Source organism: Taudactylus pleione, unplaced genomic scaffold, assembly GCF_031769625.1.
Source record: "Taudactylus pleione unplaced genomic scaffold, aTauple2 ptg000667l, whole genome shotgun sequence".
Lineage (NCBI taxonomy): Eukaryota > Metazoa > Chordata > Amphibia > Anura > Myobatrachidae > Taudactylus > Taudactylus pleione.
The window spans coordinates 907962-935608 of NW_028285069.1; the positions used below are offsets into that span (position 1 = coordinate 907962).

Genomic DNA, 27647 nt, shown 5'->3' on the forward strand with positions numbered 1-27647 from the left:
AAATTAGCAGGCACTCGCTATTTTGCGAGCGCTCGATTTCCGACAGCACTGACTGGTTGGCGCATGCGCATTACGACCCATACGCATGCGCAGATGTGCGAACATCGCTCGGAGCGAACGAGCGGGCCGCTTACGAGCGGCTCTGAATCAGGCCCAGAGATAACTAGGAAGCATTTGTTAGTGCTGTGATCTGTGAAACGTACTTGTCAGGCTTGGTTTAAAAATGTAACACTTATCACTTACACAAAGAGACAATGGAAAACATACTGTATCCGTTACAGCCAAGACAAGCCCTCTTCTGCAATCAGTCTGTGTTCTCAAAGCCGCTGCATAATGTACTGTGTACTCTGTGTATAGAGCATTTACGCTTGAAAATGCTGCTAAGGGAACACTTGTCACACTTGCTTACAATCATTTTTGGACAATCAGCGTTAAAGGTTCTTAAGGGGCTTTAGGAAGGTGCATTGAACACCTGCTTTCAACAGCCATGAGCAATAATGGCACAACCTAATTCAAATATAAATTTATTACTACACTTGCTAATGAATAATTCAATTAGCGATAAATTTGCGCCCCTCCTTCTCAGTGTCACGTATACCTTGGTCATTATATTGTGCGCAGAATCTCCTGTGGTACTGTGCTCATGTGATGATTAAGAGCCAATGTGCTGCAAGCTGGTAGTTTAATGAAGTCACAGGATGTTTCTCAGGAACGCACTGAGCGTGCTCCTGCCAGTACATGGGATTCCCACACTCGCCGTAATGCGCATGAATATTTGTAGCTGCCTAGAAGCAGGCATGTGAAAGTGTGGTAGAGAAAATATACAGCTCTGTAACACAGATCTTACATATAATATATAATTAGTTATGTGTTTCCTCCATCAGCGACTGGATATGCTGCCAGCTTGCTGGTGAATTTTATGATGTAGACCATGCATTATTTTAATAGCCCTTTGTTTGCACAATCTTTAATATATGCATGTCCCTCCTGTTTATTTATTAACATTGATATAGCTCCAGCATAGTCCCTTTGCACTTTACAATTGGGATATGTCCTTCAGAAATGAACATAGGCCCTCATTCAGATTCGGTCGCAAGCACAGAGCGCTCGCAACCGGGTCGATGTTTAGGCCCTGTCCACGCGCAGCGGCCGTACTGCGGGTGCGCAAGCCCCGGAGCGATAGAGAAATTCTCTCGCTCCAGAGCTCTCTACCAAAGGGGCGGCTGTTGATGTTGATCGACAGCTCGCCAAGTTTTGTAGGCTTGGCGGGGGGGTGGCTTCACAAACGGAGGCGTCCCTTAAGGAATGCCAGCCGTTTCGTGGGCGGCCGCACTGACATCAGCAGTGAAGTCAGTGGGGAGCTTCCTGCTCGATCAGAGCAGGAAGCTCCCTGGGGCTTGCGGTTGCCGAGACCCAACCTCAAGAGTCTCGTCGCAAGCCCCGATGGTCGTGATGGTCTTGACCATCAACCTGGTCGGTCGCTAAAGCTGTGGGTGGCAACCCACAGCTTAGCCAGCGACCAGGAGGCCACACTAGAAAATTCACGAGGGCGCCCTCATTCAGAACGAGCGTTCGCTTCTTGCGACCACCTCTGAATGAGGGCCATAGTGTGGTGGTCTTACCAATGATCTACAGTACATAGTGACATCACCTCCTCCTTCTTCCTGCTACTAATTCCCTAACAGCATTCCCGGTTATCTAATCTAAAGCTCACATTATAGACATTAGTGCACATTAGAGACACTTGAAAGATTCATACCAGCTGGAACATATGTGCTGGCGAATGCCTGAGAAGTGGATGTACAGCATAATGTAAATGCCATGTCTATTAACATTCTTCATACAGGTGGTTTGGTTTCAGAAAAGTATTTGTAGTCCTATTATTATTCAGACTCTTAACTTGGGTTCAACAACCCATTAAGTTAATGCAGTCAGTAGAAGGTTTTGCTGCGGCTACCGCCATGCTCACCCCTGCCATCCGGATACAACAAAACCTGCATGATGCAGGATGGAACTACATCAGAACCTGTAGAATGCTGGCTGACGCTCCCTGTTGATCCCAAACAGCCAAATAATCACTGGCAAACTGGCTGCTCAGTGCTGGATCATGGAAAAGGAGGCCAACCTATCTGGCGATTTGTAAGTGTATACACCCTCGCCAATCGTCTGCCCGATGTGCCTGGCATGACAGCTCAAATGAGCAGGCATTTAAATCGCCCACTCCTTTGAGCTATTTAACCATCGCCAGATACCCGCAGTATGTGTACGGGCGATCGGCGGTTCGCTTGTACACACCAGCAGATGATCAATATATCTTTCAGATATATCGGCTATCTGATGTGCTGCACAGCAGATGAGATATTTCTGTGAATTATGTAGTTTACGGACATATCCGCTGTACACACCCGGAGATGCACTACATCGCCCGTTCAATGGGCAGAATGGAGGGATATGGTCATTTTTAGTAAGGTGGATTTCAGGGAGATTTACATCGACCACTGAGACTGAGCCAATTGCGTGATATATCCCGCTGTAAAATCTACTGATCTTGACCTTGACTACCAGAGATTCTCCTGTTTATAAAAGCAGATATGGGGACTTGAGCAATAGCCTGACCGATGCAGGCAAGGAGGCGATTCTGGAGAGGCTGCACTTTATTTTTAATGCGGCAGTCATTTCAAAGACAAAAGCAACCAGTCTTTTCGCAGGCTATGACATTAGCCCCCTGGTGGTCATCTTGGTCCTCTATCTGGAGGAATAATTTATATATTGTAAAGGGCAATAATTGTTCCTCCACTAACACAAACCGCACTATTTGCTATAGCCAGGACTCTTACCTGGTTCCACGCTCCATGATCAGGGTCTGTGACAATACTTCCTCCAGCTACAGTTTCTTCTCATCTCCTGCCATCTCCCCAGCTTCCACATGCAGCATTCCCTCCAGTGCTGGCTGCTGGGTGCAGCAATGACAGCCTGGATCAGATGACGGGATCTCCACCAACAGTAGACCAGTATGCGGTCACATGACAACTCTAGTCAATCCCTGCTCTCCCAGGGCTATATAAGGATTCTCCCTGCACACAGCACTTGTCAGTGCAATGTTGTCTTCAGCCCAGCTGTAGAAGCATTATAGAAGGCTCCTGTGGATATTCTATCCTACTCAGCGACTACTGTGCAGATTTCCATCTCGCTGCACTCCTGGCTCCGGTATCTGTTTCCATCCCAGAGATGCTCTACCATCGGTTCCAGTCCGATATTCTCTACCATCGGTTCCAGTCCGATATTCTCTACCATCGGTCCCAGTCCGATATTCTCTACCATCGGTCCCAGTCCGATATTGTCTACCATCGGTCCCAGTCCGATATTGTCTACCATCGGTCCCAGTCCGATATTGTCTACCATCGGTCCCAGTCCGATATTCTCTACCATCGGTTCCAGTCCGGAATCCTCTACCATCGGTTCCAGTCCGATATTCTCTACCATCGGTCCCAGTCCGAAATTCTCTACCATCGGTCCCAGTCCGAAATTCTCTACCATCGGTCCCAGTCCGATATTCTCTACCATCGGTCCCAGTCCGATATTCTCTACCATTGGTTCCAGTCCGAAATCCTCTACCATCGGTTCCAGTCCGATATCTTCCCAGAGATTCAGTTGTCAGCTGCCAGTACAGGAAAACCCCAGCAGAGGATAGCGACCTGCAGGTCGGGCGCAGCTAAGCCCAAACTCCCTTGCGAGGGTCCCTGGTGAAAACCACTAGCCTGTTAGACTCCACACCTCCAGCTTCCCTCAGACTACTTCTCATGAACCGTAACTATATTAGACTAGCCAGTTTCCAGACATCCACTCCAGAACCCACTCCTGCCAGAGACTTTGGTCCGGATCCACAGACAAACCCGAACACAACAGTAACATCCACCACATGGGTTTATAATGCAGAATGCTTGTAAGGAGTAATGAAAGTATGACCAGATGACCTTGCTTCACCAGGCAATCACAGATTATTTACGCTATGGATCAGTCTGCACTGAGTAGCTGGCAGAGGTTTTCAACTTGGAGACACTGGGCTCAATCCAGAACAGCCGGTGAATGGAATAGCATTTTGCAGTTTTCTGGTGGTCATGGGTCACAAGCAGATGCAGGCGTCTTAAGGCATATGTCTTGAAAAAGACAGGTCCCTTGCGGAAGGTGGTTGGGTTAATCACAGAATACATATACAGTTTTCTCTGATAGTCAGAGGACTCACAATACAGAGCCACATCAGCACCTTAAGATGACACAATACAACAGACAACTATTTCTCAAAATGTAAATACAACCCACATATCTACAACTCTAACCAGTTTGGCTTAAACACAGTGTGATTTAGAGCATACCTGTAACCCCTTCTTAGAAAACTCCACAATACAGGAAATACCCCCTGGGAAAGTGCGTTAAATTAACATACAGCCTTTGCTAGGATCAGAATAATTACCATATCTCTTCCTATGTTACACAATAAGGTGATTCCGAACCATGGCAATTCCTTATTAAACAAATACCTTTAGTTTTAGAATTATGGCTAAAGTATAATTCTGCAACTGCGCACATTTAAATATAACATGCTAAAACACATTATCTATATAATAAGCGAGAAAGCATGTCTGTCTGTCCGGCTTTTTGTCCTTTATGCACGGCCAGAAATTTGGACCTAGCTCCTCCAAATTTGTCATGGTGGTGTAGTTTGACCAGGATTAGGTTTTTTCATAGGTTTTAACTTTGTCAATGCCACACACTGTCACACAATTGCTAAAAATAGGGACACTCATAAATTACACAGGTTCGGGGGCTGGCTCCAGTGGAAATTGGCAGTCTGACAACCTGTGAGAATGCAGCAAAAGTATCCTTTTAACCTCAGCGCCACTGCTGATTGGCTGCCAGTCCGCATGCTCTGATTGCCTTGCGACCGGCGGCTCAGTCTCTCCATGACTGCCTGCCAGTGCGCCAGCTGTAATCAGTTGGCGAGCCGGAACCAAATCAACATTGCTGACACCGGGCCCTCCTTGATGGCCCTGACTGGACCAGCCCACATTGTGTGCATGACTGGGTGCAGGCGGGGCGGCGGGCCACAGAGGCAGCTCGGGCACCATAGCAGCCGCACCCCGTGCATGTTACCAAACAGGGTCCTTTTAAGAATCAATGGAATGGGGTTATAGGCGAGGACAATGTAAACAAATAAAGGCTGCAGGTGTACTTCAGGGTCCAGTCTTCAACCCGGGCAACACTGGGCTGAGTCTTTGGCCACAGAAGTCGATATTTCTATCAGGAGCTGCCACCTTTATTGAAGAGCTAAGATGATGTATCTAGTAATACAAGAAGGAGATACTGGTGAATAAGATGATCATAAAGTATATATTATACGGTGCCTAGCCACGAATGTCACAGAATTGTGCACAAAATATCTGGTATAGCTCAGCAAGAAAGCCACATAAGCTAGTCTAATGGTCCACGCTATCCCTGGAATTTCCCATTCATTTTACGTTGAATTGCCCCGTTCTACCGACGGATCACCAATTATCAATGGCTGCTGATCCCGGCAGAATAGGGACTCAGGGGCCTAGATGTATGGGCCCCTTTAGTCAGAGATTCAGATGATGCCAACCAATGGAGGATCACTCTTATACTCTTTATTCCCTCACTTTTGCCATTGTCTCCTCTCCCTTCCCCCATGCTGACAGTGGACCTCATTCAGACCCGCTCGCAAGCGGGTCGATGTTTGGCTGGGCTCACTACAAAAGGGGCGGCTGTCGATGTTGATCAACAGCTCGCCCCGTTTTGTAGGCGTGGCGGGGGGGTGGTTTCACAAATGGAGGCGTTCCCAAGCGAACGCTTGCCGTTTGTGGGCGACCCCACTGACATCACCAGTGATGTCAGTGGGAGAACTTCCAGCTCTATTAGAGCCGAAAGCTCTCTGGGGCTTGCGGCAGACGAGACCCTACCTCAAGGGTCTCGTCGCAAGCCCCGATGGTCGCGATGGTCTCGACCATCGCGACCATCACCTGGTCACTCGCTAAGGCTGTGGGTGGTAACCCACAGCCTAGCGAGCGGCCATGAGGCCGGATCATTTTTTACATGCGGCTGCCCTCATTCAGAGCGAGCGCTCGCATTTTGCGAGCGGCTCTGAATGAGGTCCAGTGTTTACAAACCTGTCTACTGCTCCAATCTATTGGGATAGAATTTGTTTTTATCATGACTTTATTTGCTGAATTAGTTGTTTCTAGTCTGTCTGTATTGTAGTGCGTTGCACTGTATGGCCGTGTTATTGTTACACTCTGTGGATGTACTCTTTAAGATATGGCGGAACTTTTGTGGCGCTGAATAAATAAAATGTAATAATAATGGTTTTAATTTCTGTTGTATAGGGTAAGCCGGCCATACACTGCATGATAATCGTGCAAACCAGCCAACCAAACGATGGGTTTAAATGATTATTGTTCAATGTAGTCGTCTTCTTACATACTCGGCGGCAGACAAAAAAAATGTTCTTGAAATATAATGAGTTACAAATGTCTGAGAGAAACACATATTAGGCTTGGTTTACACAAACTGGAGACTGATGCTGTTATTGTTATCATCATAAAGATAGTTTTCAGTCTTGTAAGCTTGTGTTTCATCATGACATGTCCTCATTAAAAATAATTGCTAGTGTTATGAAAAATGTACATTTTTTAGCATCATTTGCAAGTAGTTGCATTATAAGAGTTCAAAATAAATACATTATCCAAGTTAAATAATCATATTAAGTGAATTAATTATCTGTAACCAAGGGAGTTTATATAATTCCTGGAACGCCTGATTTCCACTGAGTTAAAGTGACGTTTTAATAATTTGACCATTGCGCCAGGAAAGGAAATATATCAGGCGTCTCATTTCGTGCTGCTAAGATCAGGAACAATTAGACAATAAATAAAATTAAAAACAATTTCGCCTATATGTGCTCCCATCAGGTTTATCTTACTCTTAGATTATGTAATATGAGAAGATGTGTTCCTTCTCTATGTCCTAAATGTGGGTCTTCCGATGGTACCTTTCATCAAATGCTTTGAATATCCCTAAGGTCCATGAATTTTAGATTCAAATATGGAGATGTTTATCCAGCCACTTCCACCATTACCACCACTTATTTGTCTCTTTCGGGCCACTTTGAAGGATCATTTTAATATTTTTAATTCTAAAGATATATTTAAACTTTCTTCACTAGCTAAAGTCATTATATGAAAGTCCTGGATCGTGACTGATCGTCCTAACTTTTATAAGTGGTTAAAACTAGTTTTAGGAAGAGAACCAAATTATTCACTGAGGGCACTCTTATTTTGGAATTATTATTGTATTAAAATATAACTTTTATTAGAATATAACTTAAAATATTTAAAGATCCACCTTCTAATAATACAGAAAACAAAGGGTCTCATTCACTAGTGATGTCAGTGGGAGTGAATTACTCCAGGGCTTGCGGTCACCGAGACCCTATCGCAGGTTCTCGTCGCAAGCCCGATGGTCTAGACCATCGCGACCATCATCATGGACGCTCGCATAAGCTGTGGGTGGTCACCCACAGCTATGCGAGCGTCCAAGAGGCCGCTCCATTTTTAAGTAGGAGGGCCCTGATTCAGAGAGAGCGCTCTGGTCAGAGCGTCCGACTCTGAATCAGGCCCAAAATTAGCATAAAATGTCAACAAACTTAGTGCTAAAGTGAAAAATTAAGAAAAGGGGTGGCAAAATATGAAGAAAAATGGGCATATTGCGAGGTGAAAACCTTGCGCCCAATTTTGGATTACCGCGGGTATGCGTGCTCCCGATACCTGTGGTATCCAATAAAAAAAAAAAATTGTCGCAGGGTTTCTGAAAACCCAATGCCGCGTAAAAAAATTACACTTAGCGGTGGTCTCCGGCTCCTGGTGGCCTCCCCTCCATCTTGTCACTGGGGAGGGGGCTGCTGGGAGGCTCCATAGGCTGCAGGAAGGTGCAAGGGTTGCTGGGAGATGTAGTTCTCCCAGCACCAGTTATGGGGCGCATAAACTTACACTGGGGGGGAGGGGGCACACACTGGGGGTCACATGCACACACTCACTCATACCCACTTACAGGAGACCTGGCTCCCGACGCTGGATGTAGAAAACACTGATTTTAGGAAAAATCAGACTTGCTCTGGAGGTGCTCAAAAAAAAACAACTCTTGGCACTCAGGTGCAGGATTTTGCTATTCTCGCCCAATTGAATATGCCCCAAAATGAAAAATGTGTAAATTTGAAAGAATACACTTAACAATAATGGTAACACCACAGACTCAGTATTTATATATGTTTTATATTCAAAAGTAATATGGAAATAATTAAGGGCAGTGTGTTGACTTCTGCTGTCCCCTGTTTGTCACAGGGACAGTGAACAAGGGAAGTGAGAGCCACAGACCACTCTGTAAGTAAGAGAAAGATCATAGATTGTGTCCGGTAACTTCAGCTTTCCACTGTTTGGTAAGTGCAGTGAACAGTGGATGAGAGAGTCACACGTGCATTTCTACTATCTTATGTAGAACAGTAGGGTTACAGAAAGGTCCATAGTGAGATAAATCTTAACTTCTGCTCTTCATCGTTTTGCGTGGGCATTAATTTTACACACATATATGCAGTGTATCCGGAAAGTATTCACAACACTTCACTTTTTCCACATTTTGTTATGTTACAGCCTTATTCCAAAATGGAATAAATTCATTTTTGTCCTCAAACTTTTGTCCTCATACAATACCCCATTATGACAACGTTTTAAAAGTTTTTTGAGATTTTTGCAAATTTAATAAAAAAAACCCAATCACATGTACATAAGTATACATAGCCTTTGCCTTGACGCTCAAAATTGAGCTCAGGTGCATCCTGTTTCTACTGATCATCCTTGAGATGTTCCTACAGCTTAATTGGAGTCCACCTGTGGTAAATTCAGTTGATTGGACATGATATTGAAAGGCATACACCTTTATATAAGGTCCCATACTTGACAGTGCATGTCAGAGCACAAACCAAGCATGAAGTCCAAGGAATTGTCTGTAGACCTCAGAGACAGGATTGTCTTGAGGCACAAATCTGGGGAAGGGTACAGAAAAATATCTGCTGCTTTGAAGGTCCCAGTGATCACAGTGGCCTCCATCATCCGTAAATGGAAGAAGTTCAGAACCACCAGGACTCTTCCTAGAGTTGGCCGGCCATCTAAACTGAGCGATCGGGGGAAAAGGGCCCTAGTCAGGGAGGTGACCAAGAACCCGGTCTGTCAGAGCTACAGCATTCCTCTGTGGAGAGAGGAGAACCTTCCAGAAGGACAACCATCTCTGCAGCAATCCACCAATCAGGCCTGTATGGTAGAGTGGCCAGACGGAAGCCACTCCTTAGTAAAAAGCACATGGCAGCCTGCCTGGAGTTTGCTAAAATGCACCTGAAGGACTCTCAGACCATGAGAGACAATGATGGAACTCTTTGGCGTGACTGCCAGGCGTTATGTTTGGAGGAAACCAGGCAACGCTCATCACCAGGCCAATACCATCCCTACAGTGAAGCCTGGTCGTGGCAGCATCAGGCTGTGGGGATGTTTTTCAGCGGTAGGAACTGGGAAACTAGTCAGGATAGAGGGAAAGATGGATGCAGCAATGTACAGAGACATCCTGGATGAAAACCTGCTCCTCAGACTGGGGCGACGGTTCATCTTTCAGCAGGACAACGACTCTAAGCACACAGCCAAGATATCAAAGGAGTGACTTCAGGACAACTCTATGAATGTCCTTGAGTGGCCCAGCCAGAGCCCAGACTTGAATCCGATTGAACATCTCTGGAGAGATCTGAAAATGGCTGTGCTCCGACGCTTCCCATCCAACCTGATGCAGCTTGAGGGGTGCTGCAAAGAGGAATGGGCGAAACTGCCCAATGATAGGTGTGCCAAGCTTGTGGCATCAAATTCAAAAAGACTTGAGGCTATAATTGCTGCCAAATTTGCATCAACAAAGTGGTGAGCAAAGGTTGTGAATACTTATGTACATGTGATTTCTTCGTTTTTATTTATTTTTTCATTAAATTTGCAAAAATCTCAAAAAAACTTTTTACGCGTTGTCATTATGGGGTATTGTGTGTAGTAGTTTGAGGACAAAAAATAATTTATTCCATTTTGGAATAAGGCTGCAACATAACAAAATGTGTAAAAAGTGAAGCGTTGTGAGTACTTTCCGGATGCACTGTGTGTGTGTATGTGTGTATATATATATATATATATATATATATATATATATATAATCAGGGCTCAACAAATCCCGGGGGCCAGGTCGCCATGGCTACCAGATTTTGCTGCCTGGCTACTAGATTTTGCAGTGAGGGAGGAAGCAGATCCTCATCAGCTTCGGTGGAGATTCGTGCCTATAGTATTGCGGTGTTCATATCATGCACAGGAGTGCATGTGCTGAGTGTCGCCTGTGGTGACTGTTTACATCCTGGTCTGCACTGACGACTCCTCTCCATCCTGGCATGCTCTGATCCCTGCTGTCTGTCCCAGTCTACGCTGAACCTCCTGTGCGTCCCAACTGTCTACTGTCTCCTATCTCCGGCTGCATAGAGCTCTCCGGTAGTTAGGTCTATGCGTGGCCAGGGATTGCGGACCGGCTGCAGAGGGATAGTGGTGTGACCACGAGGGGAGGGGGGTTTTGTTGTACTTTCTGGCACCATTATTTTATGTGAAATGTGGTCCGTTATTACTGGAGGGTGTAGCAGGGGAGCTGTGCAGAGCAGTGAGGGGGCCTCCATGTTACTGTATCCATTCAACTGTGATCTTTTTGTGGACTAGTATAGTGTGTACTGTATAACAGTTGCATAACACACAGAGCTGTGCTGCTCACTCACTCCTGTAATGTTTTTGGCTGGGCGGTGGTCTGGCACCTACACTTTCATCGAGGAAGGGAGGGATTCAGTAGCGAACGCAAGTGGGATTGCAACAGCAATTTTGCACAGAACCCTGAAGTGAAAATATGCTAATGCTTTCCAAAGCTCAGCCGCCATAAAAACGCTCGCTACTGCTTTCTCACATCCGTCCACTGTCGCTCTTCTGCGTAAATATCGTTACCATAGAGGCACATTTACCACTCAGGCAGCATTTACAGCAGGTCTGACCTGCCGCAGACCCTGCAAGTCTACACGCGCACAGAGGGCTCTCAAGCTACATATGCAATCGCAGTGCGTTTTTCAGACCACTTCCTCGTCACCACCACAGACGCTAGCAGCCTGTCAATCACTCTGCAATGGATTCCTGTGTGGGTCCATAATCGCAGTGCGACCGCAGCGCACTCGCAGTGCGGCTTATACACATTTGCAATGGCAAACAATTGCTCGATCTGTGTATGTAGTTGCACTTTTGATCGCTACTGAATCAGGCCCTACGAGATATATCAATATTTCTCTCCTTGCTAAATAATTACAAAACATAGAATAAATAAATCATGAATGAACTCACAATAGCGGTTTGTAAAATGTATCTTTTTTTTTTTTTTTTGATGCAAGTTACATGCAGCAAGCAAACTAAATAAATGCTCTATAGTGGTTATATAACAAACAAAAAAAATATAACCAGTTATTATCGCTGGATCTCTGCAGCATTTAGAATGTAAATCCAATACAAATACAATTGTTCTTGGCACTGAAATCTCAAAATAGGCAATCAATTCTTAAAAAGAAATAAACATATTCTTCTAGCAAATGTCAGTGTAGTCATGTCAATTGTGTATTGGGAACAGATCCTGTGCTTATACTGTATAAAAGGAAGGTAAAAATTCTGTTGCAATGGTACTAAGTAACTTATACAGCTCAAATCGGCTGATATATCTCCATAGAAACAAATATGATGTATATACCCACTATTCCCGGGTTTGAAAGCCAGTTATAGTCTAAAACATATCAAGTGCTAACTGGTGTATAAAAAAGGGAAGTAAATTTGATGTGGGCAATAGTGTCAAATAACCATACAGCTCAAATCTGCAGATAGTTATATATGTTTATGGAGACAAATATGGTGTATATACCCACAAATACCAAGTTAGACAACCAGTTATAGATAAAACACATCAAGTGTAGACTGTAAAAGGTAAAGAAAACCAAACCTTTAGTGGAGAGGCAACAGTGAACCTGACACTGGATTCTTTGGAGCAGTGGTGTGCCAGGTTCTTGCTGTGTGCACAGCGGGAGCCCATGTGTCCGATGCGCGTTTTGTCGGTTAGCTTAGTCACAGATGTAACTCTAACTGGTGAAACGCATACACATGCTATTCAGTCATAACGTTAAAACCACCTGTCTAATATTGTGTAGGTCCCCCTCGTGCTGCCAAAACAGCTCTGAAACTTCAAGGCATGGTCTCCAAAAGACCTCTAAAGTTGTCCTGGTATCTCCCACCAAGATGTTAGCAGCAGGTCCTTTAAGCCCTGTAAGTCTTGAGGTGGCCCTACATGGCTTGGTCGTTTTTTCAAGCACATCCCACAGATGCTCGATCACATTAATTTGATCTGGTGAATTTGAGGAGAACTGGGGAAATTGCAGGCCAAGTCAATACCTTGTACTCTGTCATGTTCCTCAAGCCATTCCTGAGCAATTTTTGCAGGGCACAGTGGCGTCACTAGGTTTGGTGTCAACTCCTTGGATCGTGTCATCTGGTGAGGTCCACACCCCCCTTGTGAAGCCGTTGAAAGGGCGTATCATCTTGCTTGTTGTGCCTTCTGATACCCAGTCTTCCAAAATAACACCCTTGGTATCAAAGAAAACAATTAACATGGCTTTGAATTTGCTTTGACGTGTTTTCTTCATTCTTGATGATGATGATGGTGTTTTCCAGTGCAAGGAACGAGGATCGTACTGGAAGATCCATGTTTTATCATTGGTAATAACTTTATCTTAAAATGCGAATCTGCTTGAATTTGTTCCAAAATCTCTGCTTTTGATTTTCTGCTCAGCAGTGAGAAGCCTTGGAACCAGCTTAGCATTTTTGTCATGTTATGGTCTTGATGCAGACATTGCCTAACATTTTCTTTGTTGATGTTTGCCATTTCCTTCTTAGAATGCTGTGTAATACAGGTTGAGTCTCCCATATCCAAATATTCCGAAATACGGAATATTCCGAAATACGGAATATTTTTGGCATGACTCAGATTATGAAACCTTTCATTTTTGATGGTTCAATGTACACAAACTTTGTCTAAAGCACAAATTATTAAAAATATTGTATAAAATTACCTTCAGGCTGTGTGTATAAGGTGTATATGATACATAAATGAATTTCATGTATGTACACAAACTTTGTTTGAGCCACAAAATTATTGAAAATATTGTATAAAATTACCTGCAGGCTGTGTGTATAAGGTGTATATAACACATAAATGCATTCTGTGTGTATATTTGGGTCCTATTCCCAAGATATTTCATATGATATGCAATTATTCCAAAATACGGAATATTCCGTTATCCAAAATACCCCTAGTCCCAAGCATTTTGGATATGGGAGACTCAACCTGTAGCAAACTATCTGTGTGAGAGGGATGAAAATTGCAAATCTGTTCTGGGATAGTCCAAGGTCAATGTCCCCCCACACCCTTTTAACTCACACATGGCGGGATGTACTAAGCATCGCATCGCGTTCTTCCGATAAGAGCTGTCCTTTGCAATCCCCCGGCTTAACACCCTGGACCGATTAGATCCCTCTCCTCATATGAGCGTCCCGGAAAGAAGCCCATAGGCGTCTATTGGGTAACGCCACTTGCAGGTGGCATTGCATTGCAGTGCTTTGTACATATGGGGTATGCGGTAAAACCCGCATTTCCCCCTTTAGTACATCTCACCCACAGTATGTTTTTTTTTTTGTACAAATACCGTCCAGTTATTTAATAGCCACACCTCAAAAACATTCAAATGTAATCTACAAAGATCAATCACATTTTGCGTGTGATTTGCGTGTGATTTGCGTGTGATTTGCGTGTGAGTACATCCGGATAGTAGTAGCTCAGCCAGTATGAGGAAGAGAATTGTGGACAAGGCTATACTATTGCTGCTGAGAAGTGTGCTGCAGAATCCAGCTGTCACGTATGAAATGAGTTAGTGCAGGGATCGGGAACCTCAGGCCCAGGGGCCGTATAAGGCCCCCGGAGTCATTTAGTCTGGCCCTCTGAGCTTTTTCTGCAGGCCTCATCTGGATAGCAGGGGGCCTATAATGGTTCCCTACTGCCGGAATCTATGCAGCAGTGCCGCCTGGAGTGTCCTTAGGACGCTTCAGGCTGTCACAACGCAGCCCTAACAGCTCCCCGGAGCATCCTCAGGATGCTCCAGGCATTGCTGTAATCACTGGCGATTGTGGCCCCGCCCCTGTGTGACACAACACGGAGGGGGCGTGGTCTGCACTGGGCCCACGAATAATGTTATATATATCAAAATGGCCCTCGGCAGAACATTTTTTTTCCCACCCGAGTTAGTGGACTGATCTCACCCCCTGCTGTGAAGTTTTTAACCATGTTGCCAAATTGTTTGCAAAACAGGTAACTCTTAAGGGGCCTGTCCATTAGCAGATAAAATGAACGATATATCGTTCAATCGTTCATTATATCTGCTAATGGATAGGCCCTGAACGATGACAGATGAGCACTCCCGCGGCCGATAAATCACATCGATCATCTCTCCAACATGTTGATCAATTATCGCATATAGCTGTACGATATTAGCAATATCGTGCAGTTTATATGCGGTAAACGACGAACGTCGAAAGATATTAGCAGCAGCTACAGAGCGCTGGAGAGAAAAAAAATCCACTCCTTGAATGATGTCATGCGATATCGTTCATCGTTTGCCAAAATCTGTCATGTACATGACCGATATCGTTCAGCACAGCCACCGGGATTTTCAAGGGATATCTTTTGTCTTTCATCGCTCAGAAATACATCTGCTAATGGATAGGCCCCTTTAGTGCTGTAGATATGTTTGCTCCAAGAGACGTCAGGAATATAAACTTTTGTGAAATACGGACACATATCTTTTACTACAAAAATGGTATATATAAATCTGTAATGCATGTCAATGGTCCTAAACGTTATCTATAAAAAAGCAATGTGCCATTTTCTTGGTATTATTACTGATATTGGCAGTTATCTTTGTGTTGTATATGGTCACATATATATGGTCAAAGGGGATGTAGTCGTAATCCCGGCTGTCGCTCAGAATGCCAGCACCGGAATCCCGACACCAGTCAGAATCCAGGTGCCAGCATGCCAACCACCGTAATCCTGAAGTATTCTGTTTAGGGGGAGGGTTAGGCTGCGCGGGGAGGGTTAGGGTAAGGCTGTGGGGGAGGGTAGGTTTAGGCTGTGGGGAGGGTTAGGGGAAGGGCATTATACTTACCTGCTTCTGTCGGAATTATAACCCAGTCGGGATGCCGGTGTCTAGATTCTGAGAGCTGGCATCCCATACCCAACTCATTCACAGAACTCTTCAGCATTCCATTGCATTAAACTCCTATAAATATATCTCTCTGTTTGAGTAATGTAATGATCACTTTGAAGTAACAAACGGTTACAAGTTATTGTATAAACTCACCTTTGCTGTTGTGCCCAGTGTTCTCCCCAGAAATGTTTTCCAGCCGGGTGGCATTAAAAAGTAGCCGGGTGGGGGCCTTCGCAATTATGCGCGTGCCGGGAAAAGGGGTATCTCCCTTATCAATCCAGCCCGACAGGTCTCAGGCTGCTCCCCCAATGGCTCTCAGTCAAAAGTGCCCATTATACAGTGCCCCCTGTAGTTTTCCCCTTTATGCATTGCACCCTGTAGTTTAACTTTGCCCTTATGCATTGCCCCCTGGCTGAAGTAGTGCCCCCAGACTGGCCCCTTATGCAGTGCCCCCAGGCTTAAATAGTGCCCCCAGACTGGCCCCTTATGCAGTGCCCCCAGACTGGCCCCTTATGCAGTGCCCCCAGACTGGCCCCTTATTCAGTGCCCCCAGACTGGCCCCTTATGCAGTGCCCCCAGGCTGGCCCCTTATGCAGTGCCCCCAGGTTTAATAGTGTCCCTTATGTAGTGCACCCATGGTTGGCCCCTTATGCAGTGCCCCCAAGTTTAATAGTGTCCCTTATGCAGTGCCTCCAGACTTAAATAGTGCCCCCAGACTGGTCCTGGCCCCGACCCCAGCCCCAGCATTAACCTTTACTTGCTGGCCGCTCTCCTGCTCGCCGCTGCCTCGCGCTGACTGGATTTTACTAGATCCAGCAGGCGCAGGGCAGGCTCCCCACGTCGCGGATGATGTCATCTGAACAGTGCATCACTGGGAACACTGGCCTCTGAAGCGATCGGAGGCTTCTTTAGCCTCCGGTCACTTCAGAGGCCAGTGTTCCACAGCGGGGGTCGGCGGGGAATAGTGCCAGGTGGCAGGCTGTTTCTGCCTTGTGATGTGTCTGCAGAAAACAGCCTGGGGAGAACACTGGTGCCATTTGTGAAATAATCAAGACCTATGTGTTCCCCTAGCAATTGTACTGTCTGCAGTGTACTAAACACAGACCAGGATGGCAAACACTGTTTGACGCAGAGGTTGTGCATTACTAAAAGCCGAACTATACTGAGACGAGAGCAAGCAAACCTGACTATAACGCGATTAGTCAGTGCAAAGACAGAGGGTTTCGTGATTTCACGGAAGCGAAAAAACACGGACACAGAGATTTTCAAACATTTTCATTAAATAAATTACTTTTTGCAAATATTTTCCATAAGGCAATGTTCTACCCCTCATATACGCTACAATTATTCTTCATATCAGATTTTATTTTACAAGAATGTAATTGCTGTTCCCTGCAGGTAAATGATCTCTCCGTGGCTGAAAGAACATAAAATAGTCCATTTGATAGCTGGGCTCCTGTGGGTTTTGTCATTTCCTTTTTGTATGAGAAGATGTGATTTTTGTTGAATAGGACGTGATGTGACTCATGCATGGTGAATAGATATAATTTAGGGGGCTTTGATTTTATCATCAAAATAATTGGTCTTTTTGCTGTTGGAATGCTGTTGTATATGTTGGTAGCGTAAATGCTCATACGTACACAGGTTTACGTCTATTTGAAGAATGTCTGGGATACACTACATGGCAAATAATATGTGGATGCAGTTGTGCCTATATTACCCCATTTGCGCCATATGACGCGTGATGCTTCATTTAGGTGCGTTACCACAAATAGTGACTCTCTGGCTTTTGTACATTTATATTAATTTAGCGTCTGCGTCCCACCAGAGCTGCATCCAAAGACGCTTATATAGTGTACCGGCATGGTGCACTGCACGGCATGCTAGTATCAGCCCCTCAGTCCTTTGTCTTTTTCTCAGGTCAGCGTCCGTGTTACATCCCTGCCGATAGTAGTGTTCAGAGTACTTGTGCATTGTATTATTGACACAAATTGTGGTGTTAATAAAACCAACATTCGGTATAAGCTTTGTGGTGGGACGCACAACGTGGCTTTCTTACATTTTCTATGGGCTATACGGTGCTATTTGAGGGTAGGTTAATGAGGACACATATGTACCCGAACATCACACCCATAAGAGCTTTTTGAACCTCTAATTCCAAAACCTTGAGCATTAATATGTAGTTGGTCCTCTATTTCCTCCTATAGCAGCCTCAGCTCTTCAAGGGAGGCTTTCCACTAGATCTTGGGACATGGCCGCTGCCGGGATTCGCATCCATTCAGCCACAATAACATTGGCGAAGGCGACATGTTTTGGCAGTCAACATTCCAATTCATATCAAAAGTGTTTGATGAGGTTGAGGTCAGGGCTCCGTGCAGGCCAGTCAAGTTCTTCCACACCAAACTCTGTACACCATCTTTTGATGGACCTGACTTTGTGCCACGAGAGCATTGTCATGCCTGAAACAGGAAAAAAGGGCCTTCCCCAAGCTGTCCCGAAAGGTGGAAGCACACAATCCTCTAGGATGCCATTGTATTCTGTTACATTTAGCTTTCCTTTTACTGGATCTCAGGAACCAGGCCAAACCCTGAAAAACAGCCGAAGACCATTATTCCTCCTCCACCAACTTACAGATGACATTACACATTCAGACAGGAAGCCTTCTCCTGGCATCTACCAAGCTCAGATTCGTTCCTCAGATTGCCAGCTGGTGAAGCATGTTACATGACTCCAGACAAAGCTTTTACACTGTCCCAGACTCCAATGGCAGGGTGTGCTTTACACCATTCCAGCTGACCTTTTGCAACATGACGTGAGGCTTGTGTGCAGCTTCTCTGCAAGGGAAACCCAATCCAGGAAGCTCCCCATGAACAGTTTTTGCGCTGACGTTGCTTCTAGAGGTAGTTTGGATCTCAATAGTGATTGTTGTAACTGAGGACAGACTATTTTTCCGCACTATGTGGTTGGCGTTCGGTGGTCCCATTCTGTGAGCTTATGCGACCTACCTCTTCACCGCTGAGCTTTTGTTGCCCATAGACATTTATACCTCACGGTAACAGCACTTACAGTTTTCTGGAGACGCTCTAGCAGGGGCGTAAATTTGACGAACTGACATGGGAAGGTGACGTCATGTGACGGTGCCTCTGAGCTCTTCAGTATGATCCATTCTGCTGCGGATGTGTCACTATGGGTATTGCAGGGCTGTGTGCGGGATTTTATGTCCCAGTTAGCAATGGATAAGGCTGAAATGACCAAACACACTAATTATAAGGGGTGTCCATATTTTGGCCTTGTAGTGTATCTTAACATTTGTGAGCATAAATATATAGTGTTTGGGGTGTGTGTAAAATAATGGATTTAGTCCTTGCAACACATTTTCCAACTTATAAAAGTTTTATTGTAAATATCTATTTCTCATTTCTGTTTCCGCCCAATATTCAGGTGGACTTTTTGCTGCTCGGAGGAGACCTTTTTCACGATAACAAGCCCTCCCGGAGAACCCTCCACACGTGTATGGAGCTGCTGAGGAAGTACTGCATGGGGGACCGGCCAGTCCAGTTCGAGGTTCTCAGTGACCAGTCTGTCAATTTTAGTTACAGCAAGTAAGTGTATTATGAGAGGACTTTACAATTAGTCCTGTATAAAATAACCAACTTATTCTACATTTTTCTACCTTTGATATTTATTTTAATACCCATCCTTGACTACTTCCTCATCTTCAACACATTTAGTTCCTTCTCAGCCCTGCAGTTTCCATCTCAAAAATACTTCCAGGGTCAGACCCTTTCTCACCATGGATGTTATTAAAACCCTCATCCACTCACTGGTCATCTCCAGATTGCACTACTATAACCTCCTCCTATCTGGCCTTCCTGACTCCCGCCTCTCTCCACTCCAATCTGTCCACAGTGCTGCTGCCCAACTCATTTTCCTCTCCAAACGTATCACATTTGTGTCCCATCTTCATCAAGCCCTACACTGGTTCCTCTACCTTTTCAGAACTCAATTCAAGCTTTTCACATTCACCTACAAAGTACCTCACCCAGTCCTATCACAGTTACATCTCTGACCTCATCTCCCTTTACACTCCTACTCACCCACTTCGCTCCACAAATGCATGCCACCTCTCCTGCCAACTGATAACTTCCTCCCACTCCCACCACCCAAGATTTTGCATGTGCTGCTCCCCTACCTCTGGAATTCTCTACCTCTCCCTGTCAGACTTTCCACCTCCCTGCAAAACTACTTCAAACAGGCTTTCAAGACTCACTTCTTCATCAAAGCCTTCCAGCTCTCATCCTAACCCTCTGTCCCATTCTCACTGTCTACCCATCTGTGTCACGCCTGTCTGTCTACCCCTACCCTATAGAACAGAGATGGGGAACCTCAGGCCCGGGGGCCGTATAAGGCCCGCGTAATCATTTGGTCTGGCTTTCTGAGCTTTTTTCTGCTAGCGTCATCTGGCTAGCAGGGTGCCTACCGCTGCCCTTACAGCTCCCCGGAGCATCTTCAGGATGCTCCAGGCATTGCTGTAATCACTAGCGATTGTGACCCAGACCCTTTTGATGCCACACGAAGGGGGCGTGGCCTGCACCAGGCCCGCAAACAATAACATATATATCAGAATGGCCCTCAGCAGAAAAATGTTCCCCACCCCTGCTTATAGAGCAGGGCCCTCTTCAGCCATGTGATTTTCCTTTCCTTACTATTACTTACGGGACCTAGGCCCTCATTCAGAGCCGTACGCTCTGAGCAGAGCGCACGCTCTGCATGAGGGCCGGGCTCCTTTTTCATGGAGCGTCCTCCTGGACGCTCGTATAGCTGTGGGTCACCACCCACAGGCTATACGAGCGTGCATTTTGATGGCCGCGATGGTCTTGACATTGAAATTGCGAGCCGGAGCCTGCGGTTGAGGTTTTCAACCGCAAGCTCCGGAGTGATTTTGGCTCTATCAGAGCCAAAATCACTCCCACTGACATCACTAGTGATGTCAGTGGGCCGGCTTCTGACGGGAGGCGTTCCCGTGGGAACGCCCCCGTCAGGGAGGCACGCCCCCGGCACGCCCACCAAAGGGGGCGTGCTGTCAATCAACATTGACAGCACGCCCCCTTTGATCGGACACAACGAGCGAAGGAAAGTCCTTCGCTCGTCGTGTCTGGCGCATGCGCACGATGGAGCTCCCTCCGTCGTGCGCATGCTCAGTGCAGACCATCGACCCACTTGCGAGTGGGTCTGAATCAGGCCCCTAATCCTTGACCTCTACCACGTACTACTTTTTTGAGTGTTATGACCGGTGTTGCAGCAATGTTTATAAACCATATACTTGTCCGGCATGTTTTGTACTGTTCTATTATTCTGCTGAAATTGTTTATGCACTTTGTTAAGCACTGTGGAACCCTTCTGGCGCCATATAAATAAAGTATAATAATAATGCAAGCAGCCAAACAAGTGAGAGTGCAGCTAACCACTGGCAGCTACCACTGGCAACCTACAATGCAGTTGGGTTTTCTTGGACTCCTCGTTACAGAACTGGCAAATCAGGTAAATGCACCACTTTAGGGGGTGCGTAAGCTGAACGACCAGTCGCAAACTACAGTCTCTTGATAGCTGCTTGTGGTTGGTCCCCATAACCACAGGTATTCAGCCAATGATGTAGGAGGAACGGACAAGGCTTATTAAGCTACTGTCTGGGGGTGGGGGGACATTATGTAAAATATTCTGTAGGTGGTATGTTTGTGGAACATCTCCCTATGGGACTTATTGGGTACAGTTATCCATTTTGCAATAAAGCTATTCAGAGTTGCACAGAGGTCAGCCGGATATCCAGTTCTGGCTAAATGGGTGCAGCTGGGTCGCAACAGGGTGCTCGTAATTAGTATAAGCCTGTTGTGGGCATTCAGACAGCATGGCGGGCTAATCAGAGGTGTGCTTACGCAAAGATCCGGGGATTTCAGATGTAAATTTTGCACCTAGGAGAGTGCTGGTGCAGATCCGTACTGATGGTGATGGAGGCTGCTCTCACAAATGGATGCAATGGGTTGGTTCAGCTGACTCTGAATACGGGCAGGAGTCCACAGCGATTGTCCAGCACGCAATGCCGCCACTGATGGAGCCTCTTTGTGTGCTACTCTGTATCAGGCCCAGAGTCTGTTACTTGTACTATGCTGCACATTGCTGAATGTGGGCCTGATTCAGAACCGCACGCAATCCATCATTAGTTGCAGATGACCAATGTTTTGGGGAATGCGCATGGGCCGCAGTGTGCATGTGCTGCAATGTTGCAGTGCCCTGGACGTTTGGGTTCCGGGCAGCGATGGTGGTACACTTTATAAAACAGGGTGTTATCATCCCCCGTTTTTGTAGATGTGCTGAGGCCAAGGTCTGCATCTTCCGACGCACATTTCCTGGACCTGGCATGGAGATCCGATGCTCCGTCTTAGGACGCAGCACTCGGATCTGTAGCATTAGCATTTTCCAAGACACAGCAGCGATGCTGATAGCGTCCATCTCTGAATGTGGCCTGATATCGCTTGTGCTTTAGCCAGCTGTAACTTATCCTGTGGCTCATAGAATCTGTCCCATTCTCTGCTTATTGGAGCTGTATACATAGGTTCTTCTCTGCCATCCAGAGTCTGTAGGTTTTAATCTTCATTACAGATGTGTCCTCGCTCGTCCTTACTTTGGTAGCACCATACAGGCATCTTAGTCATGGCATGAAAATACAGTAGGTTGGCTCGGTAAGTTGCAGTATGGCGTGAGAGGATTCATGCAATATACGGCTTAACCGCTGGGTGGCCTGTGCTCCACTGATGAAAACTACAGTACTGAATACAATAGCAGTGGATGGAGATAGCACTACAGTATACAATAGCAAGTCCTGACAGGTGGACCAATCACGTACAGTGTAAACAGTCGCAGATGTAACCACAGGAGCAGCAGTGAACAAGGATTTTATTTTGCTTGTTCCTGCGAAAAAGGCGCACAGCCAACTGCTAATAAGCCACACACACAGTGATTGGATAAAGTTGCACACATAGGACCTGATTCAGACCCGCTCGCTCTGAGCGATTTTCGCCCATCTGCGCATGCATATAATTTGCAGTGCACGTGCGAAAGCCATTCTTTGCGATCTGAGTTTGGTTGCTCATAAGCCGCTATCAGGTCGCTGCTTTGAGTGACAGATTGTGCCTTTTGTGGGAGGTAACAGGGGAAGGTGCTTGTGAACGGGGGAGTGGATGTGCGAACGCAGGCGTGTCAGGCCGCCAAAACGCTGTTTAAAGGGCGTGCATAATTAGCAAAGTAGCGTAATTCTACACTTCACCTGCATGTATTTCAGCCAGCACTGATCGCCGTGCTTGGGGAAGGTTAAGGCAACAGCCAATGGCTGAGAGCAGCTCCGATGACTCACGATGGTCCCGATTAATCGTTCATTTCCCGGAGATGACGTGCTTTGCGAGTGGCAAGGGGGTGTCTTTAGACACTTGCGAGCGCACTTTGCCGTAGCTCACTAAAATATAGGGGGCATCCTTACACGACGTGGTGCGAGCACTTCATTTAAATATCCGTCCCCTTTTTGCAAGCAAGCGACCGCAACTTGTGAGCTTGTGGGTCTGAATGAGCTCCATAGTGTTTAATAAAATGGGATGTTTTCATGATGACACTTGTACTCTAGTTAACTGCTGCTCCGGTATAGGCCGTCCCTCTCCCCTAACATTCTTTTCCGATATTGCCGCTAGCAGCTTGCAGAACATGCCGCTATTAAGTGTACAACGGATACCATACAAAGTCACACAGATGAGTGTCTTGATGCCGTACTGTATATAGAAAAGGGGGAAAAAAATGAGTACTTTGATGCCCTGCATGGAAAAAGGAAAAAAACTGTGTGTATTCTACTACAGTACTGTACGTCATTATTGCTTGCCATAAGGGTGCAGAGACAGAGGCCTTATTCAAAGTGTGAGCTTCTCATACTGGTGAAGCAGAGGATCAGGGCCCTATGCAATAACAGAGATGCAAAGGGCATATTTAAATGCCCGGAGAGAAAAACTTAATAAATGGGGCAGGAGTGGCCAAATATTTTATTTCAGTAAATGTTTTTACGGGCACTTATTCTCTCTCCTATAAGCCATTAAAAATGGGCAAAGATTACTGTGTCTGTTACTCTAATTTTAAGCCTGAGGTGCGCCTTGTACCCACTTCCAATACAAAGGCTCTAATCAATGTCCCAGCAACTCCTGTGTTGTATTATTGTTATTTGATATTAATAATATATTTTATTTATGTACAACATTAAGGAGTGATTATTTAAATTACACCTTAGGTTGTAGTTAGAAAGGTGAAATCATTTTGTACATGGCTGAAAAGTGTGAATATACACTGGCCTAACCTAAAGCTGATTGTGCAATATATCGTATAGTGTGTAATGTTCTGACGTATAGTGTGTATGCCCAATTCGTTCTTCTCATCAGTGGTTCATCGCATTGTCCCATCTGCAATTCTGCACAGCAGATGGAACTGAGTGATGCTGCAACATGTAATGATACATCACGGCATCGGGATGTAGTTACCATCCTGGCAGTCAGGATGCCAGCGCTGAGAATACCGGTGCCGGATTCCCGATGGCAGTCAGAATCCCAGCGCCAGTATTTCGGCATCCTGATGTATTAGAGTAAGGGGGAGGGTTAGGTCTTGGGGTTAGGCTGCAGGGTAGTGGGAGGGTAGTGTTAGTCTGCGGGGGGGGGGTTAGGCTGCGAGGGGGGGAAGGTTAGAGTTAGGCTGCAGGAGGAGGGAAGGTTAGGGTTAGGCTGCAGGAGGAGGGAAGGTTAGGGTTAGGGTGCAGGAGGAGGGAAGGTTAGGGTTAGGATGCAGGAGGAGGGAAGGTTAGGGTTAGGCTGCAGGAGGAGGGAAGGTTAGGGGTAGGCTGCAGGAGGGAAGGTTAGGCTGCAGGAAGAGGGAAGGTTAGGGTTAGGCTGCAGGAGGAGGGAAGGTTAGGGTTAGGCTGCAGGAGGAGGGAAGGTTAGGGTTAGGCTGCAGAAGGAGGGAATGTTAGGGTTAGGCTGCAGGAAGAGGGAAGGTTAGGGTTAGGCTGCAGGAGGAGGGAAGTTTAGGCTGTAAGAGGAGGGAAGGTTAGGGTTAGGCTGCAGGAGGAGGGAAGGTTAGGGTTAGGCTGCAGGAGGAGGGAAGGTTAGGGTTAGGCTGCAGGAGGAGGGAAGGTTAGGGTTAGGCTGTAAGAGGAGGGAAGGTTAGGGTTAGGATGCAGGAGGAGGGGGAGGGTTAGGCTGCAGGAGGAGGGAATGTTAGGGATCGGCTGCAGGAGGGGGATGGGTTAGGTTTAGGCTGCAGGAAGGGGAGGGTTAGGGTTAGTCTGTGGGGGGAAGGGTTAGGCTGCAGGAGAGGGCAGGGTTATGGTTAGGCTGCAGGAGAGGGGAGAGTTAGGGTTAGCATACTTACCTTCAAGGTTTTGGGTTTCTGACCTCCGGCATCCCCACCTTCGGGGACCTGTACCCAACCCGTGCCACCATACACTGGGTAGTGCAGTGTGTACAGCACACTCGATGTATCGTTGCCATCGTTACCCAGCTTTAGTCTGATTTCTGGTTGGTTGCTGTTGAGTTATGGCCTACATATACAGTTTGTAGATCCCTCTTGTACTCAGTGGGTTAATAGTTATCATGACATCTGTCTCCATTTAATCACTACTTCAATTATCTGACAGATCACTTGTGGACAGTTGGAAAACAACATTTTCTAAATAATTTAACTGTATGATTATTTATTCCCACAGTGTGGTCAGCTTGGATAATTAATGCATTTTAATGTCAAGATTATCATTTTCCTCTCTGATTAATGATGGAATTTATGTCCGTTTTGTTAAATTAGGTTTTGCATCTGTATTTCCACTATTGAGAGCGGCCGTGGAAATGGTGATTTGTCAAATTATAGATCATAATTAAGGGGTCTATTGTGACGGTCTAAGAGATATTTTTCACTGACATTCAGAATTGCGGCTCTTGTCTACTGACAGAGCCAGGAAATAGATCTCTTTTCTAACTGGCGTAGGGCAAGTTCATTCCTCAGATGTACGTCATCTGTTTGTGAAGCTCCTTCTTCCAAATCCCTTCAGGTTCTGTCTAGACACTGCGGAGACGAGTTTTATCCATACACCGGACAGGCAGCGCATCTAGAAAAAAAAAAAAATACAATTGTATTGGTTTGGATGTATTGTTTTTAAAAAGATAGATAAATATACTACAGTATGATGTAATTCCAGTGGCAGGCCGGCAATAGGGGGGACAAGCAAGATCTTTTACACATGATAATTGTTGCTGTGACCTAACGCAACAAATATTGTAATTGCCATTTTTCTGCTAGTTTTCAAATGCCTGACTAGTTGTTCATCATATGTACTTAATTGTGCTCCCAAGAAAATCCTGTATTGCTCAGGTTTCTACTGCGACAAAGGTGCAGAAATCGGGATCATTTTGTCCCTTCTAAGCGCAATAAAAGATTGGTAGAATGGCCTATACTTCCGCCCTTCAAATCTTCATTCATATGTGTCTTGTAGTACTGTAAGCAGTGACCCATCATTTCTTCTAGTCATTAAGGGTTCATACAGATGTATCCACATATATCTATCCTCCGTGCGCTACGAGTCACGTTACACATAACACGTGAGTGCCCTGTGACTCGGTAGTGCAGAGCGTATTTACGGCGAATTTTTACCTTCCAATGCATCATCTTCACACAGTCAGGTGAACAGGACGCACAAACAGCTACTGCTGAATAAAATGATATGTGGCATGCCCATACTCTATGTGAGACTGCGGGTGTATCTGCCTGCAAAATGCTATGTTACAGTGTCACTGTTAAGCTGGCCACACATCTAAAGATTATCTGTCCAACCAGCCAACTAGTTGATTGGTTGGAATAAAAATCTGGTAACGTATGGGAGTAATGGAGCATACACACGGTCAGATTTGTCAGACTTGTCAGATTTGTCAGATGAACGATTTGAACGATTTTACCAAAGTTTTGAACGATGGACGATTCCATTCATTTTAATGCAGTCAAAAATCGTTCAGTCGTTCATATCTGAAGGAAAATTGTTCATATCTGACATGCCTGAACGATGGACGATCAACGATGCGCGTTCCCGTTTGTCAGATAACGATATCTGACATCTGATGGGTTTGCAGTCAGACTTGGACGATTCCATTCATTTTAATGCAGTCAAAAATCGTTCAAAGTCTGACTGCAAACCCATCAGATGTCAGATATCGTTATCTGACAAACGGGAACGCGCATCGTTGATCGTCCATCGTTCAGGCATGTCAGATATGAACAATTTTCCTTCAGATATGAACGACTGAACGATTTTTAAATTGTTATCGTTCATATCTGAAGGAAAAATCTGATCGTGTGTATGCACCATAACTGATGATCAGCAATTTGCTCCTAAATGCCAGAATACAGATGAAAATGGTCGTCAGACAAGTTTGTTAAATGTTTGATGTAAACAATTTGTTCAAACAACAGGTTTTGTCCATTTTCCGGCGTTTGGGAGCAAATTGCTGAGTGTCATTTGCTTTCATACCTTACCAGATTTTCATTCCAACCAATCAACTAGATGGATGGTTGGACAGATAATCTTTAGGTGTGTGGCCAGCTTTAAGTTGATTGGTTAGAATAAAAATCTGGTAAGGGATGAAAGCAAATGACAATCAGCAATTTGCTCCCACACACCGGAAAATGGACAAAAACTTCTGTTTGAACAAATTGTTTAGATCAAACATTTAACAAACTTGTCTGACCGACCATTTTCATCTGTTTTCTGGCATTTAGGAGCAAATTGCTGATCATCAGTTACTGGCCGCTCGCTATAGCTGTGGGTGGTTACCTACAGCTATGCGAGCTGCCAGGAGGCCACACAAAAAAAACAAAAACCCTCCCTTATTCAGAACGAGCGCTCTTTCAGAGCGTCCGGATCTGAATCAGGGCCATAGTCTCTTATAGCTTGCCCTCATCATTGCGTTCTATAATGTTAATGCCACCTTAAGAATTTTAGGGTACAGTCTAGTTAGCGGCTACAGATGTACACATGTCGCACGTCATATTGCTCAGTGTAAGCTAGCAATGTAGTTTTGATGCTCCCAGTTGTTTTATTCATGCGAAAAAGAAGCAC

At 45.5% G+C, this 27647-nt stretch overlaps 1 protein-coding gene across 1 annotated transcript in view; it reads left to right on the forward strand.

Moving 5' to 3' along the window:
- The window catches only part of MRE11 (MRE11 double strand break repair nuclease), a 266838-nt gene that overhangs the window by 48915 nt on the left and 190276 nt on the right, over window positions 1-27647 (forward strand). Inside the window, exon 4 of the mRNA XM_088455727.1 lies at window positions 18908-19068. Within this exon, the coding sequence (XP_088311853.1) occupies window positions 18908-19068 (161 nt within the window). The remainder of the gene's footprint in view (window positions 1-18907; window positions 19069-27647) is intronic.